General features: G+C 40.6%; 1 protein-coding gene across 3 annotated transcripts in view; it reads right to left on the bottom strand.

Annotated features, from left to right (window-relative positions):
* The window catches only part of RNF130 (ring finger protein 130), an 86,903-nt gene that overhangs the window by 27,073 nt on the left and 43,360 nt on the right, over nucleotides 1-16,470 (bottom strand). For all 3 annotated transcript variants that reach the window (XM_039484606.1, XM_039484607.1, XM_039484605.1), the window contains 2 exons: nucleotides 7,139-7,210; nucleotides 5,068-5,150 (listed from right to left, as the gene is read on the bottom strand). In XM_039484606.1, coding sequence (XP_039340540.1) covers nucleotides 5,068-5,150; nucleotides 7,139-7,210 — 155 coding nt within the window. The remainder of the gene's footprint in view (nucleotides 1-5,067; nucleotides 5,151-7,138; nucleotides 7,211-16,470) is intronic.

The following is a 16,470-nucleotide window of genomic DNA, read 5'->3' as shown; positions in this document are numbered from 1 at the left end:
CATTTTTCTCAACATTCTCTTGCAAGACATTTCTTCATGTCTGGCTTATTGACTGTACTGTTTTTATTGCTTTACCATCGATGACAAATATGGTATGAAAATTAGAAGGTGGAGTGGCAGGAGAAGAGAGTGGAAAGGGAGAGATTAAGATCTTATAAAGGTATTTATTAGTACACCCAGTTCCTTACCTGTTCATATCAAACAAGTCTAGAAAAGCCTATTATCTAAAGAAATTCTGTTCACTGCTTTTGTAATTTAATACAATTTTTGAACGTACTGTGTAAAGAATGTGCAATCTTGTTAGTGATATGAGGGGGAAAATGCAAGCAAAACTGCACCCTAATAATATTACTATGCCATTGACATACCATTCTTTGTAATGCTTTCTTTTTTTCAGAGATCAGTAAAAAAATTTTGTTACTACATGTAGCTGATTAATATGAGATCAATCTTTTACTATAACAATGTTCCATCAGGAAAAAATTAAAAATGAGCCAATCAAGATACTTAAGTGATCTGAGAGACGCACAAGCAAGATTTAAAGATAAGGCCAGAAGGGACCATTATGGTCATTTAGTCTGACCTCCAAAGATAACCACTTAATTGCAGGGAATCCTAATTGTGTTTGGCTGATCAGCAGGCAATTTTATACTCCATTAATATACAAAATATTCTCAGGCAAAAAATTAGAAACAGTCTAATTTTTGCAAAAAGAACAGGAGTACTTGTGCCACAAGTACTCCTGTTCTTTTTGCGGATACAGACTAACACAGCTGCTACTCTGAAACCAGTCTAATTTTTGTATCTATTATTACATCTATATTACTGTAGCTGAAAAAGGCAGTGAAACATTCTTTCAGATTGCTTTGTGTATTTGACAGCAGTTTCATAGTATCATTTATGTGGATTTAAAGTTTTCATATAGCTCCAGGGAAGAAAAATGTTTAAAAACAGAAGCTAGGGTTGCAAGACAACAAAAATTTGTAGGGGGACCAATGGTAGGTGAGGTAAACTAATATTTTTTTGAAGTTGATATGATTCTAATTAAGAGTCACTACCAAATGTCCACAATACATTATGTTTTACCCTCCATTGTTAAATGTTGTCTTAGAAGCTCAGAAATAAATTTTTCATGATCATTTTTTCTTCTGCCATCTGGTAAACATGAGTTATCTTTTTGTTAGTGCCTCAGAGGCCAACATGGTAACCGATGATTTACTTCTGTCTGTGCACTAGGATTTTATGCTAACCTGTAGCTATTTTAACACTTTAGAAGCAATTTTGAAGGAGTTTCACTCAGCGTGTGTATGCGTGTGCAGTGTTCAGCTGAAAAGGAGGGTAGGATTCTGGCAGGGATGCAGAACCAGTTGGGGACTGCTGAAAGAGGCAGTCCAAACTGGTGAAAGACAGTTTAGCTTGTCTGGCCTTTCTTCTGCCTACTACTATAATCCTTGATACACACAGTTAGGCTGGGATCCAGAAGTAGGAAAACATGAATTATGAGTGGAGATCAATCTGGGAGGAATGGGCATGGAGCCAGCAGAAGCTCTATCAGGCTTTTGGGGCACGATACTCTATGCCTGCTTTATTGTTTGGGGATGGGAAGGACTAAGGAGGCTGGGAAGCACTTAGTTCGAGATGCAGAGCAAAGTTGAGGGAAAACAATCTATTTTACTTTGTTCTGCTCCCTCCAACTAAGTCAAGTTTACTTTTCTTTAGGGCTCTAAGTGTTAATGTCAGCAGGAATAGTTCTGGGAATTGAACCTGCACAGTATCAAACAACTGCCATACACTTCATTCATTGTATCCCTTCTGCAGCAAGATGAAATACATTATTGATTCGTTAGTTGCTTAAGGTGAATAATACTGTGGATACTTTTTTATTTCTCTCTGGGACCAGGGGTGGCTCCAGGCACCAGCACAGCAAGTGCGTGCCTGGGGTGGCAAGCCGCGGTGGGCACCCTGCTGGTTGCTGTGAGGGTGGCAGTCAGGCAGTGTTCGGCAGCATGCCTGCGGGAGGTCTGCCGGTCCTGCAGCTTTGGCGGTGGGTACGCTGAAGGCGCGAGACTGGCAGATCACCCACAGAAACGCCACTGAATCTGCGTCCCCAGCGAACCGCCCGCAGGGATGCCGCCAAAGGCGGCCTGACTGCCGTGCTTGGGGCGGCAAAAAACCTGGAGCTACCCCTATCTGGGATCAAAGCAGATTTAGGAAATTCACAATTTATCACCATTTAAGAGGTCAGGTGTTAAGCCTAAATTGGTTGATATTCATTTTAACACATTAACACTTATTTAAATTGACAGACTCTATATTTTGAAACCCAATAAATAAAACCAAGTTCTTCTCAGAATTAGGTGTACTCCTTATTCCCTTCAGATGCCCTTTACATTCCATGTGTTGAAGTCTGTTGGTTTTCAAGACTAGCTAGAAACAAGTCTCAGAAAAGCACACCTCAAAAAAAATCCCTGCTTCTACAGTGAAATAAGAGAACACATTTCATGGACAGATCATCTGACACCATTTGGCTCTCTGTATTAAGCCATAATCTAATTATTACAAACTGATATAAAAGAAAGCTGAAAATACTTGTACTCAAAAACTTTGATGACTTTAGATCAAGGTAATTACACATGAACAACTGTTAGAACATAAAATTTCTAGGATAATGGCATACATGTGAAGATGAGCATGAATCACTCAAAGAACAGCTAAATAAAAATTTTAATGACAAGAGGGAAAGAAGTGGGAGAGTCTGGAGTCTCTAGATATTCTTCTCTAACCTGGACCCAAAATTTGTGTTTCTATGATGTAACTGAAGGTTCTTGAACTATACCCTGAAATTACAGAGAATCAAACAGTCTCTGAAATTTCTATCCAGCAGCTAATAATAATTTGTAGGGTCCTTGAGCACAGAATATTGTTGCATAAGAGTAAATAAAAACTAGTGCATTTTTAAAAATGTAATTCAAGTTTGGGTAAAAAAATTAGACTTTGTAAAAACAAACCTTTACAACATCAAAGACCAAGAAAAATGCTCCCAAGTGGTGTTTTTTTAAACACCAGATTTCAATGGAAATAGTTTCTAAACAAACACGTCTCTGCAGTGTTTGTTACCCAAGCACTGCAGCACTGAAAGCCTAAAAATGAGACATTTCATTGATTTTCAATGTCCAAGACACACACAAAAAAGCAAGTAAATGAAGAATACAGGGAAAGTGAATTGATTTATAAAATCTTCCTGCCCCAGTAAAGAAAGGTGTTAACAGAATCATCCATGGTAAAGACATTTTTATTTACTATATACAAATTATAATTTGAGATTGTTTCTTTAATCTTATAATAGCAAAAATTCATTATGCATTAGAAGAAAAAATTTCCAGCTATCTAGGACAGCTTGCAGGAGGATTTAGAAGACTGATAATGAGCTGCAATATGCCCCTCAGGAACATGGGACTGATGCCTGGTTCCAACACTGTGACTTAGTTGTTTCTTAGTGTATCATGCATATAGCTATTTATATACCAAACATAGGCCAAGTTGCTGGATCTTGGCTGCATGTATGCATAGTAATGTAAGTATTTGTCTTAAGAAAAATGTGTTATAAAATGAAAGGGAAAAATATCCTTGGTAACAGTCAAAGCTACCACAAATTATTAGATAATTCTTCCAAAAATATTCACCACACAAAAAAAGCAGTTCAACTGAAAATCTGCTACAGAAATAATGTCACATAGCTCTAAAACAAGATCTTTGGGATGGAGGGGAAATGAGAAGACTGAGGCAAGAGTGCAAGGATGGAGTTTGGTTGCTACACTTTAAGTGCCAGTACAGGATAGCCGAAACGATTTTCTTACATAATCCTTGATGTCAACACTAAGGTGGAGATGAGGGATGGCAGCATTTCTAGTAACTGGGAAATGCTTGAGCAAGCTGGAATTGCTTAGACCTCTGGTTCTCACCTGTTTGGTCTCAGGACAGCCTATCACAACCCAAACACCCCAAACCCCAAAACACTAAATACCTTTAGTAAAAGAAATGTCTGGCTTACTAAATATTTCTTACCCACCTAATATACACACGTACATAATAAGTACTAAATAAGTACACCATGAGTACCATAATGGCAGGTCCTGCAGCTTCTGTCCCACAGTGCTGTCTGGGCTCAGCTCCATGCTCTGGGAGTTGTGATCTCTGGGGTTGCAGTACTGCTCATGTTTGGTGGAGGCCAGACAGGTCAAATTTGAGAGAGTGGTGTTGTAACCTGGTGCATGCTGTCACTGAGCCAGTCAAATCTGGCCTGTCTGGTCCCTCATCATCATGACGGAGAGGCGGCTGGGCCAAATCTAAGCAGTGCTGTGACCCTGTACATCATGTTGCAACACCTGGAGCAGACAGCCAAGCCCAGCCAGCCTCATGGCACTAGAGCCACAGAATGCAGGATGGGCTCTGCAACCCCTGCCAGCCCCCCTTACCTCAGTGGGCAGAATCCCTCCCGCCCTACCCCACAGGTCTCCCATCTAACCCTTTGACACATTCTGGCAGCATAATTTTGGGTTGGGACCCACAGGCATAGCAGGATACCAGGTTGCAGTATCCACTGTGTGGAATTTTGCATCTATAATTTAGTTTACTATAATTAATGCAAGTACTGGATCTGCCCAATCTTCAATCCTTAAAGCTCTCATTCACACTCTCCTGATTTTGTGCCTTTTTCATGGTCTTCACATCCCTTAAAAAAAGAATCACTTCCTACTTCCCATACGCCAATCACCTGCCATTCCTCCAGACCCTCTTCTTCTTGCATAGTCTCCATTGTGAATAACTCTGCCAGCTCCCACCTCCTCACCTAATTGTATTGTATTAACCTTATTTAGATTGCATGCTCCTAGGACAAGGGACCTGTCTAAACTAGGTATGTGTAAAATATTATGCACACCTATGTTGGTATATAACAGGAAAGAGCAAATGCTAGATAAAATGAAACAAAGGGATGTAAACAAGAATCAGCATAAACATTTCTTAGGAAAAAATCCATTACCAAGGGAAGAGAAATTGCTAGCTTACTTGCATGGCAGAATACGGACAACATCGTTCTGCTTGTAACACTCGATACAGACAGCACAATGATCAAAGTCTGGGTCTGTTTCCTAAAATGAATAGCATGAAAACTCAAGTCAAGAGTTAAGACTACATTAAAGGCAAAGTAGACATGATTAGTAAACAGGAATTCTACTGTGGCAGTGAGGATCAAATATACAAAGTGGCTATGAACAGGAAGAGGCAGAAAAGGGGGAAAAGGTTATTAAATTCAAATATGCCTCACAAAGAAGATACAACACACACTTTACATGCATATCAAAGTCACCATCTCATTTAAAACTAGTATTTGTGTATATCTTAAATTTAAACTAGAATAAGACAGCTATAATTCATTTGTATAAATAATACTTTTCATATTGACTCAAAAGATATTATTTCCACAGGACTTTATTTCCATTATGATCTAGTCTACATCATTACTTCATAAAATATAATTTATATTATAATAAAGCAGAATTCTTTCATCTCTTCCTATAATCAGAGCTAAAAAACTGCTTTATTTCACACTTTAGAAAGTCCAGTGTTTCCCACTCCTCAGACCCAAGAATTACTGATGTCATTCCTATACAGACATGCAGCTCAGGATCACTTGCTGGCTATACTTTGTTATAAAGGTTACAGTCTGATTACTGTTTCTAAAGGAATAAAAATAACTTAACATATTTTAAGTTTCCCTTTGGAGAAAGGCAGATTTCATGTAGATAAAGCCATGGCATTGATGGTATACACTAAAATCTGTGGGCTACACAGACACACAGACTGTGCTTTCTTCCAAAATCATACAATTCTTTTCAACACTAGCAAAGTACTGAGACAAGGACATCAAAAACCACAGCAAGACAAAATTAACAACTCCACTGTTGGAAACAGGCAGTCAATATTTCATGCAGAGAACCCTGATGGGCTGCACTGATGAATGGCAGGTTTATTCCTGTATTCCTTTCAACTACATACACGTCCCCTGCTGCCTGTTCTGCAACCTCCATATCACTTAATCTTGCGTCTATGTTGTCAGGAAAGCAGCATCTTCCCTTGTAGTATTAATAAGTTCTAAATATACACACATCAGCAAAGATCTACTGCAAAAGATTCTTATAACAAAATTGCCTAGAAACAAAAAAAGCAAAGGCTTGGGAAAAGCCTTTTTCTCATATTTCTCTTCAGAGAAGCAAATTCAGGGATGGCTTATCATACTTCTGTTGCGTTGGTAGGAAAGATGATGAGAGGGAGCCAGTGGAAGAACCAAAGGGAAAAGTTTTTCTTTAAAAAAAAAAAAATCATAATCAGAACACCATTTAATTATAATCGGGTCTGTGCATTTTGCAAAAGGAAAGGGAAAAGTAAGCAAGGCTATAAATAAATGTTACAGCACTGATGAAGAACTGATGAGTACTTGTAGCTTTTTAATTCACAGTTCATGATCAATTATTCTCTGACAGCCGAATACAGTTCCCCATAGCTCAAGACTTCATACTCAGGTATTTCAACTCAAATGAAATGCCCCTCCCCTAACACAAGAGACTAATTTATAAAAGTGAATTCTCACAAGAACTCTTCCTCTTAGCCCCTCTATTTTTATTTTGCACAACATATATGCAACATTCCAAGTTTACAGTGTTCCACATAACTAACACTAAGCTTGCCTTTCTCTAGTAATGACAATTTATACAGAGTTATTAGGAGCATAGCAAATGAAATGTTGTCATGAAGGCTCAATACAAAGCCTTCTGCACTCCTGCCTGCAGAAATACTCAGCCAGCTAGCACAGAACAGCACTCACAATCACAGTTACCAGATGGAGCTCAACTAGTCCCTAAGCAAGAGAAATTCTCCTTTGGGGGAGCAAAGGCTACAGTATACAGAAAAGCTCTAGATGTCACACTGAAATACTGTAGCAAAAGATGAACTCCTCAGCAAATAAACCAGCATCAAAGATGAGAGGAGAAAGAAAAACAAATCAGATAAGTGAATTGTTTTTACTACCAAAATAAACCATGAGATTCAAGTATACTTTGCTGAAGTCTTATTACTATACCTTATCACCCTTCTTTACTGTCCTGGTTGTCAATTTGCTGATGGCTTTCTTCGCAGCATCTCCAAGACGACGCTATTAAATTTACAGAGAAAAGAACACAGGGATTAATGCTTAGAGTCTAACCATTTTTCTTTTAAAATGACTTAGTTTGACTAAATATTAATGCTACAATACTCTGCTATAATTGACTAATATTCAAAGTACAGAGGATATAGCAACGACAACCAGATAACCTACACACAAGATTGGAGAGAAAATTCAACTGCAGACCATGTACATGCAGTCAAGGTAATCATCTACTATGGCAGAAGTCTCATACGCTGTCTGAGTTGTTTTTTTAAAGCCACATCTACAAGCCATTAAAACACATACACTGGGATATAAACAGAGGCTCATGCCCTTCCATTAATTCCCCTGTACACTGTTCTAATTACTTTTTATTCAATGAGCTGTATATCATCACTTGTTCTCTTCATAAGTTTTCTATTTGGGGTTTCCTTGAGTAGGGAATAAACCTGAAATTACCTCTAAAGGCAGACAATTCACAGCCAAGCCTAATATTTATCTCAATACAACATAAAACCAACCAGTATCTACACATGCCAGAAAATAATTTAATGGCCATAAAATCAAAATTCAGTCAATACAGACTATACTTGAATAAAGCTCACATGAATACTGATTCCAAGACAAACCTATCTCGTTGCAAAGGGTCAAGTTGTTTTTAATGGGCATCAGCGTTAGTTGGAAACAGCCATTTCTATGCTTAAAGTGCTGATTCCAACTGCAATGCTCTGATCCAAGCCAATTAAGAATGGCAAGTTGCCAATTAGTTCACAGATTTCAGGGCCAGGTCACTTTGAGCTGAACAAAGCTCATGTTTCCTTGTTTCAGTAACCACAACGCCCCACAGAAACAGGATGAGGTTTATATTGGATTGAGAGAAAAAAAGTTAGTTTATTTTTTCGTTTAAAAACTTCTATAGTCACACATAGAATGTTCACAGTAATTGTACTGTTACCACTTGTAAGGACAACTTGTAAGGAAAGATTTTATTTTCAAGCTTTCCTTTACTACTGGTGTTGGGGATGTGTCTTAAGCCACCCCCGTGAAAATCCACCCAAATTTGGCCCATTTATAAACCTTAGAAAAATTGCTGTTTGCACATGCTCAGGAGAGACTTGTTTACAGTTGAATCTTCAGCAAAAGTAGTTGTTGAATATGTACTGAGCATGCTCCTCTCAGGGGTAGGGTCTGAGCAGGACTTTACTGCAGCTGTTTCTCCTGGCTGCTGTTCTGACACGGAACAGAGAGAACTCCCCCATTTTCAATGCTTCCCCTTGCTGGAAACCAGGCAGGGAAGAGGAGTAGAAAGTAACCTGACTGGAATGCAGAGGGGTCAGATATGGTGGGGATAGGATCTGGGGTGAGGATTGACCCAGAAGGGGCAGGAGGCAGGGTGTTGCAGACAGAAGCACAGGGACATAGGGACAGAAGGGTCTTTCTTCTAGAGAACACTCCCCTTCAGAACCTGGAAATGAACCCAGGAGTCCTGGGTCTCCATATTACTCTGCTATCAGCAAATAACTATGAAGCCCACTGGCAGAGTGTGTGTCCCATCTTCCTTCTAATGACTGGTCAATACAGAGGATAACAGCTTATGACTTTGATCAGCTCAAGTGGTAGAGCTTGTGCTATAAATCTTAAGGTCCAATGCCAACTTTATGACCCATGTTTGGTGTTGGAGATCCATATGGTCCTGCATTATAGAATTTTTTATTTTAACTGGGCATTACACCGAAAAATTACATTAAAGGGACATTAAGATTGCAGAGTCAAGCACTCAAAAGTTAGGAAGTGCCAGAATTAATATTGCCCTGGAAAACTTTGTCCAGTCCCATTATGCATGTAACTTTGCATCCTAAATAACTTTCTTTGAATCTAGACTTTTGTATGTAATTATGTGTTATGGTATTACTGTGACTAAGCACCCCTGTATTCACACCTTACACACTACTGTAATCTTTGTATAAAATATGCCTTGTATCATTTGAAAATGAACTCACTGATTAATATTCTTGCATAAGGTGCGTACACAGTGTGTATTAAGAGTTATGGATATATACTGGGGTTGTAACTAGAATATGTTTAAACCGGGCATGTCAAGGGGAATTGGTAAACAGGTCTGCCCTGGACAAAGGAATATGTTTGCTGCTCTACCCAGCCTGGTCAGGAGGCAGAGATAAAGAAGGTACGTTTACATATAAGCAGTAAACTGGGTTATCACGCTAACAAGGAGAGGGTAGATTGCAGGAAACAGAATGATTTGCATTTTAGCAAATACCAGCTAGGGATGAAAGAGCATGGAGTTTCCTTCACCACCAGACTCCATGTCACCTTCCTCAGAGCTTGAAAAAAACCTTTGAGAGTTGATCCTGAAAAGAATCAATTTCAAAGGGTTACCAGTCTATAAAGAAGTGGGGCTGAACCTCAAGTAATAAATAATCAACTGATTGTGTACAATATTACTGTATTATAAAAGTGTACAGAGTGAGGGCTTTTCTGAAAGCTAATGACACTGGTGATTAATATTGTGAAATGTATGTACACCTCTACCCCGATATAACACAACCCGATATAACATAAATTCGGATATAATGTAGTAAAGCAGCGCTCCGGGGGGGCCAGGGCTGCGCACTCCAGTGGATCAAAGCAAGTTCAGTATAATGCAGAAAGATTTTTTGGCTCCTGAGGACAGCATTATATCGAGGTAGAGGTGTATTAACACAGTGAGGAAATATTATGCTTTAAAATCTGTGGCCAATCATGTTCCCTCCCAACAAGGAGAGAAAGCAGCTATGTACCTAACTCCTATGTAAATTAAGCATGGTGAAGTCAAAACAATGGAAGCCCTATTTATATACAGATGGATGGAAAGTCCACAGGAAGGGAAGAAGAACATGAGGCCATCCTATTCTTGAAACAAAGTCATTGCATTTTGGAGGAAAGAAGCAAGGGCAGAAGACATATTTGGCAACCATCACTGGACAGACAAGAGGCCAGAGCTCTTGCTAGCTGAGAAAGATGGGTCCTTCAACCACAGAAGGGTTTGAAGTCTCTGGAAACTAAATATAGGTGAGAAACCTGCCTACACAAAGATTTTTCACCTAGGAAGACAAAGGAAGCCAGCATCTTGTACTTCTGTAGAAGGTCCTGAAAGGGAAAGTCAGCTAGGGCTGGAAAGAAGAATGAATGGTGAGAGAAAGCATCTTGAACAAAGCCTGTACCTTACTAGATGAAGTTTTAGATGAGTGTTTTCACTTGTGTGTTCCCTTTCTAACCCTATTCCTTTTACTTGGCATCACTTAACCTATATACTGTTAATAAATGTGTTTTATTTTTACTATAAACCAACTCAGTGCTGTGTTTTCTGGGTAGGGTGTATTTACCCCTGGTAAGTTAATAAACACTGATGTGCTTTTGTCTCTAAGGAACAAGCAAACCTTATTTTTTCTCTGAACTGTCTAGGAGAGGGCTGGACATTGCAGAGCACAGAGTTTTGGGAAACTTCTGGAGTGTGTTGGAGTCACCTTGCCGGTTGTAACCAAGGTTGGTGGAAGCCAGAGAGGGGCTGTAGATAGGCTGTGGATCAAAGCTGTGGAAACAGGGCTGTCTAGTGCACAGACACTTTGAATGTGACCTGAAGGCTTGTCAGCTGGTGCCAGGTTGTGAGCTACAACAGTGGGGCATTTCAGGCACCCAAGGTTACAGGGCAGGCAGTGACAACCTCTCACTGATCTGTATTGGATCTTCAAACTGTGTGACAATAACATATACATACAATATAACTTTCAGCACAGGCACATAAGAGTTCATTTTCTTTTGGAAACGTTAATATTTAACTTGGACACCTACAAAATTAATAGAGCAAGCTTGATCTTTAACAACATTTCACATTTAACTATCTTGTAACTCTAATAGCTGTTTGGAGATCTCATTAAGTTTCAGGGGTTGTATACTTTAAGGGTTTATACCAATGTGAAAATAAACAGCATAAATGTGCTGCACTAGTGGGACTTACTCCAGTTTGAAACCAGTGTAAACAGTACCAGTGCAGAGTATCTACACTTTTGATTTTCACTCATGTACTTACACTGATGCAAAAATTCCTAATGTAGACAAGCCCTCTGATGAACCAATATCCTGTGTGTCCCAGTCTTGCTATTTGTACCGTGGGTAGATGGAATTTTTGCTTTTAGACTCATGACTGATATTAGCTTAAGGAAAAAGACATCACTAACTGGCAAACTGAATAACCACAAAAGGTGTTTAATGATTTTGGCCCAGTGGAAGTGCACGAGGTTAACAGTAAGGCACCTGTAACATACAGTTCTACCTATTTCTTTTATTTAAGAAACACAGCATCTGTTTTCAATGATTTCTGTTGAAAGGCTAGTGTGCTTCTACACACAATAGCTTAAAACCTGCACCGTTCAGAAATTAGCTGTTACTGCATCACTAAAAGCTCTGGCTTCTCCTTTACAATATATCTGAGCACTTCAAACTGAGTTCTAGCTGCTGCCACCTCCTTATTAAACTTTAATAAGCTGCGCTTTTTAAACCACATAAAAATTTCATCAAGTTTCTCCTGACCTTTGAAAAAATCTAAAGAAAGTAAAAAAGGTCATAAGAGCCCTTTCCCCACAGAGCTGCTGTTTTAAAGCATCTGCATTGGGAAGACGCCTACAGCAATATATGGGATGCAGGGGGAATAATTTGTCACTCAAGGAATATCCAAGGAGTACTAATTATATTTAAACTTTTAACATCCAAAGGGACCATGATGAGTAACCAGTTACAGTGTGGGCACCTAAATATGATGTATCCCAGGAAAACTTGCAGGGTCTGCATAGGGCCTACCACACCCCAACCACTATTACTGGGAACAACTGAGAAGGAAATCTTTAGTCAGACTTTGTCTACACTTGCAAGTGAAAGACAAAACTTTTGTCGTTCAGAGATGTTAAAAACACCTCACCCCCCCACCCCGAAAGACAAAAGTTTTGTTGACGACAAGAGCCGGTGTGAACAGCGCTTTGAGGTCTCCTGCCGACAACGCTAATGCCACTTGGTGGGTGTGGAAGATTTTTGTCAGCAGGAGAGCTCTTTCCTGCCAACAAACAGCGCCTTATAGCGGCACGGCTGTAGTGACACAGCCATGTCCCTAAAAGGTGTGTAGTGTAGACAGCCTCACTTTTGAAGCTTTAAAAAGCTTTGCATTTGTTAGGCACTGTTCAAGTAGCATTTAGCAGAGCTGTTAGGAGCCATAAGGAGTCATTTTTTTAACGGAACATATCCAAAGGGGCATCACAGAGCAAGTTACCACAGATGGACTTTAATGACTCTTGAAAATAATTACTTAAGCAGTGACTATAGCCAAACAAATTTGAGTTTCAAAACAAACTGAGGACCTACAGAGACTGCAAATTCTATCCTCAGCGTGGAGAATAAGAGAATGTCGAGAAGAATGCATGCAGGATTTGTTGAGGCTTGTTAATCCTTCCCCATAAAAGAAATGGCACAGTATATGGGAACAGAAGCAGGAAGAGAATGAAGAAAAATTAGGCCATTAGACCCATGTCCATTTAACAAAGCTGTCACTTTCAGAGTCCAATTAATATCTGAGTAAGTGTCATGAGTGACTAAAGAATATATATATATTTTTTTACAGTGGAACCATATTTAGACAGACAACTAGAGACAAAATATTGGTGAAAGAGAAAGTAATAGCACAATAAAGTTCAAAGACTGGCTAAGTTGGTTCATGGAGTTTTGTAGTACCAAGAGTCAGGCGTTCTGCACAGTTAAATGGCATGAAGTCTACATGAGAATCCTTCTCTGCATTGACATCAGCCAGGTTTGCAATATTTTCCTTGGTTCTTTAGAATCCCCATCACTATAAGGAAGCCCTAACAGACAGCACAATATAGCGATTAAAGCACAGGACTGGGAGAGTCAGGAGGTTTGTGTACTACTTCACGCTTTCCCAAAGGTCACACAAGAAGTTACTGCAAATCACTTAGTCTCTCTGTGCTTCAGTTTCTTAATCTAGAAAATGGGGATATTTATTTAACTCACAGGAGCATTACAGGATTAATTCCTTAGTGTTTGGAGTGCACTTTGACAATCTATACAGAGTACAGTGTAGAAGTGTAGTGCATTATGAATTTAATCAGTTCTCAGTCCACTAACTAGGATAGTAAATAAGGGCTACATTTTCTTAAAAATAATGGTCTGTTTCAGGATCAGCTTTTTGGAACTATAGAAAATCACTGTCAGGTGCTGAGTACAGGGCCCAATGAAGTTAGTAAAAGCTGAAGGCACTCAACTCCCCAGAGGATTGGACCTTTAATGACTCATTTCTTGGTCTGAATGTCCTCAGGCAGCTTTCAGAATGTCAAGCCAGACACTGAACCTGCATAATCGCATCTCTCAATGACGGGGGCAGTAAATTCTGTTTTTAATTTAGCAACTGCCATCATTCTTCAAGTCACTCTGTAGCGGTTAACGTAGAAAATTCTGTCCAGCTGCATCTCTGCCTTCCCACACAAGGGTACTGTACTTTTAAGTCCAGTAGAACTATGGTCTCAAAACTTTTTCATAAGAAGAACAACATCTTAGTGTCTCATGAATTACCGACCATTCTATCTGCAATCTCATAACAGCTCTGTGGCATCACCAGCAATTGCTTACAGGGAAGAATAATATTAGAAAAGCAATGCTGTTTTGCTATTTTTTTTAAAAGCTATTTAGTAGTTGCAAATGAGGAGAGTGTGCTATGTGACTATCAGGCCTGAAATGACCCTACAATAGCTCAGCAGTTGACCAGCAATCCTTAGAACCAAGGAACTTCTTGGGAACTTCTATTTCAGTCAAATGTAGCATATGTGTACTAGACCACCACACTAACTTGATGAGACGCACTGAAATCAGATGAAATTAGCTAGTGCTCTTGGGGAAGTATCAGGGCTTGATTTTCAATTGAACCTCAACTCATTTTCTGCTTAGGCATGTGTAACTGCAGGTACACATCCTTGTACATTAACACTTGTACACAAACACTTGTACACACTGGATGAGAAAAATCCATCCTGTGTATACACAGGTTCTAGTGCACCAGAAGAGCTCAAGCATATATGGAGACTATCTGATGAAAATTAACCCCTTAGTGTCTTAGATTAGATCACATTTCATCCAACTGCATGATGATGTGATCCCACCAAGCTGTGCTTGTGGCCCTGTTCCAGAAGTGCTGGTCTACATAGGGGGCATCAGCAGCTATAGTGTGTCATGAACTGCATCATACAGTTTGAGTCTACCATGCCTAGGTACGCTTCCTCCTTCTCCATCATAAGGTATGTCAAGTGACTTCAGTGGGTCAGAAAACACTGAGGAAACATCCACCAGCACATCACAGAAGCTCTGCCTGTTTCGTGACACAAGGGTGAAAGCTCAATCAAGGAAAATTCTTCAAGAGGCACCTCCTCTATGTTGCTCGCTCTGGTAGCTGGAAGCACACACAGCAAAGTGATTACTCAGCAGTATGTGCTGGCAGGCTGTTCAAACTTCCTGAAACATGCAGTGTGGGCAGTAAAGTTTTCCACTATGCACCATGGTCAAAGGGCTAGAATGGCCACATTTCAGGAGAGTGTTTGGGAGTCTGGGATATTGTTGGTTTGACTCAGGTACGCGTGCTGCTGTGTGGATGCCAGAGTCCCAGGTTCGAGCCTGGGTTAGAAAATTCTGAACACAGGGTTAACAATTAGCATAGATGCTCGAGTCCTGGGTTCTCTAACACAGGTCAGCGGATTCCAGTCCCACTAACCCTGGTGTTACAATGCGAAGTAGACATATGCAAAGGGAGACTGTGGAATCCCTATCACTGGAAACTTTTAGGAACAGGTTAGACAAACAACTGTCTGGGATGGTCTAGGTATACTTGGGTCCTGTCTCAATGCAGGGGACTAGACTTAATGATCTCTCTAGGTCCCTTTCAGTTCTATATTTCTTTCTATGATTCTGAGGCCTATTTAGAGCATGCCAAATATTTTTATTTCTCTTTTTGACTGTGACCACATTATTAGACCATTACTATTGCCACACACTTTCAAGAGGGTGACTCAAATGTAGGGCTGGATGTGAAATGGTGCTGGGGCTTTCTGAGTTAACCACATACACTATGATCGAATTGGGAGGTGGGTAGGAGAGGAGAAACTGTCTTTTGCTGGGAAGGAAATTTTTTTGTTGGCCTGCTTACATGTTAGCAGGACGGAGGTGGGGGTCTGCCATATGATTTTGGCAGGGTCCAAGAGTGCCTCATTAATAGGGAGGACTACTCTGGACAAGGCAGAAGAATGTAAGATGTCCAATAGTTTGTGGTGTGACTCGTTCACCTCCTGTAGTGCCTCTGCCACCTGCTGGGCCAGGTCCTGAAATAGTTTAAAGTCATCTGCCATCGATGGTGGAGGGAACATCACCGTCTCATCTGGTGATGACAATGAGAAATTAGTCTGAGGGGTAACTTCCTCCTTGGCTTCAGCCTCTTGTTCCTCCCTCGTCAGTTCAGGGGCTCAGAAGCCCTCGATGCAGCAGCTGAAGGAGGATGTTTCCTCAGTTGCTGATAGGCCACACTAGAGCTATGGGAGGCATGTTTGTCTTTGAGCCTGTCAGGGAGGGGCCAGGTGGTTGGTACCAAGGCTGTCCATACAAGGGAGGCTGTGGATCAGGTGGATCCATGTGGTCAATGATGTGGTCCATGAGTCCGTTGTGGTCCATGATGGAATTGGGCACAATATGGAGGGTGAGAGGAGCAATGGGAGACCAAGTCCTCTTGCTCACTTTCTGACTCAGTGGATGAGAAGGGTAGTGCATGACATGAGGTTGTCAGTGAGTCAGGAGCTCTGGGTGAACTTGGTAGCGGGGCCCCAGTACTGACCGGAGGCGAATCCAGCACATGCGACACCAAGAGGTCCATCGCATAGCAGAAGTCTGGTGGTGCCGAAGGCATCGGTAACCAGTAGTGGTTGTCGGTACTGAGATGCCTGCACCAAAGGAGTCAGTAATGTGGGCCTGGTAGTATGGTCCGTCTGTGCCTGGCGTGCCACAAGCAGTACGATGTTTACGTCCATATCACAGGAGCCTTCCCCAGGGCGGATTTTCTGTGTTTGTCGCACCAGACAGTACCGATGGTTCCTTGCTTGTGCCCATTGTGTTCTTAGGCAACCCCACATGCTCTGTTGGGGCAGTACCATGAGAGCCCTGGGTACTGGATT

Source organism: Mauremys reevesii, linkage group 8 (assembly GCF_016161935.1).
Source record: "Mauremys reevesii isolate NIE-2019 linkage group 8, ASM1616193v1, whole genome shotgun sequence".
Lineage (NCBI taxonomy): Eukaryota > Metazoa > Chordata > Testudines > Geoemydidae > Mauremys > Mauremys reevesii.
Note: the sequence above shows the minus strand (reverse complement) of the source record. Positions and strands in the feature narration are given on the sequence as shown.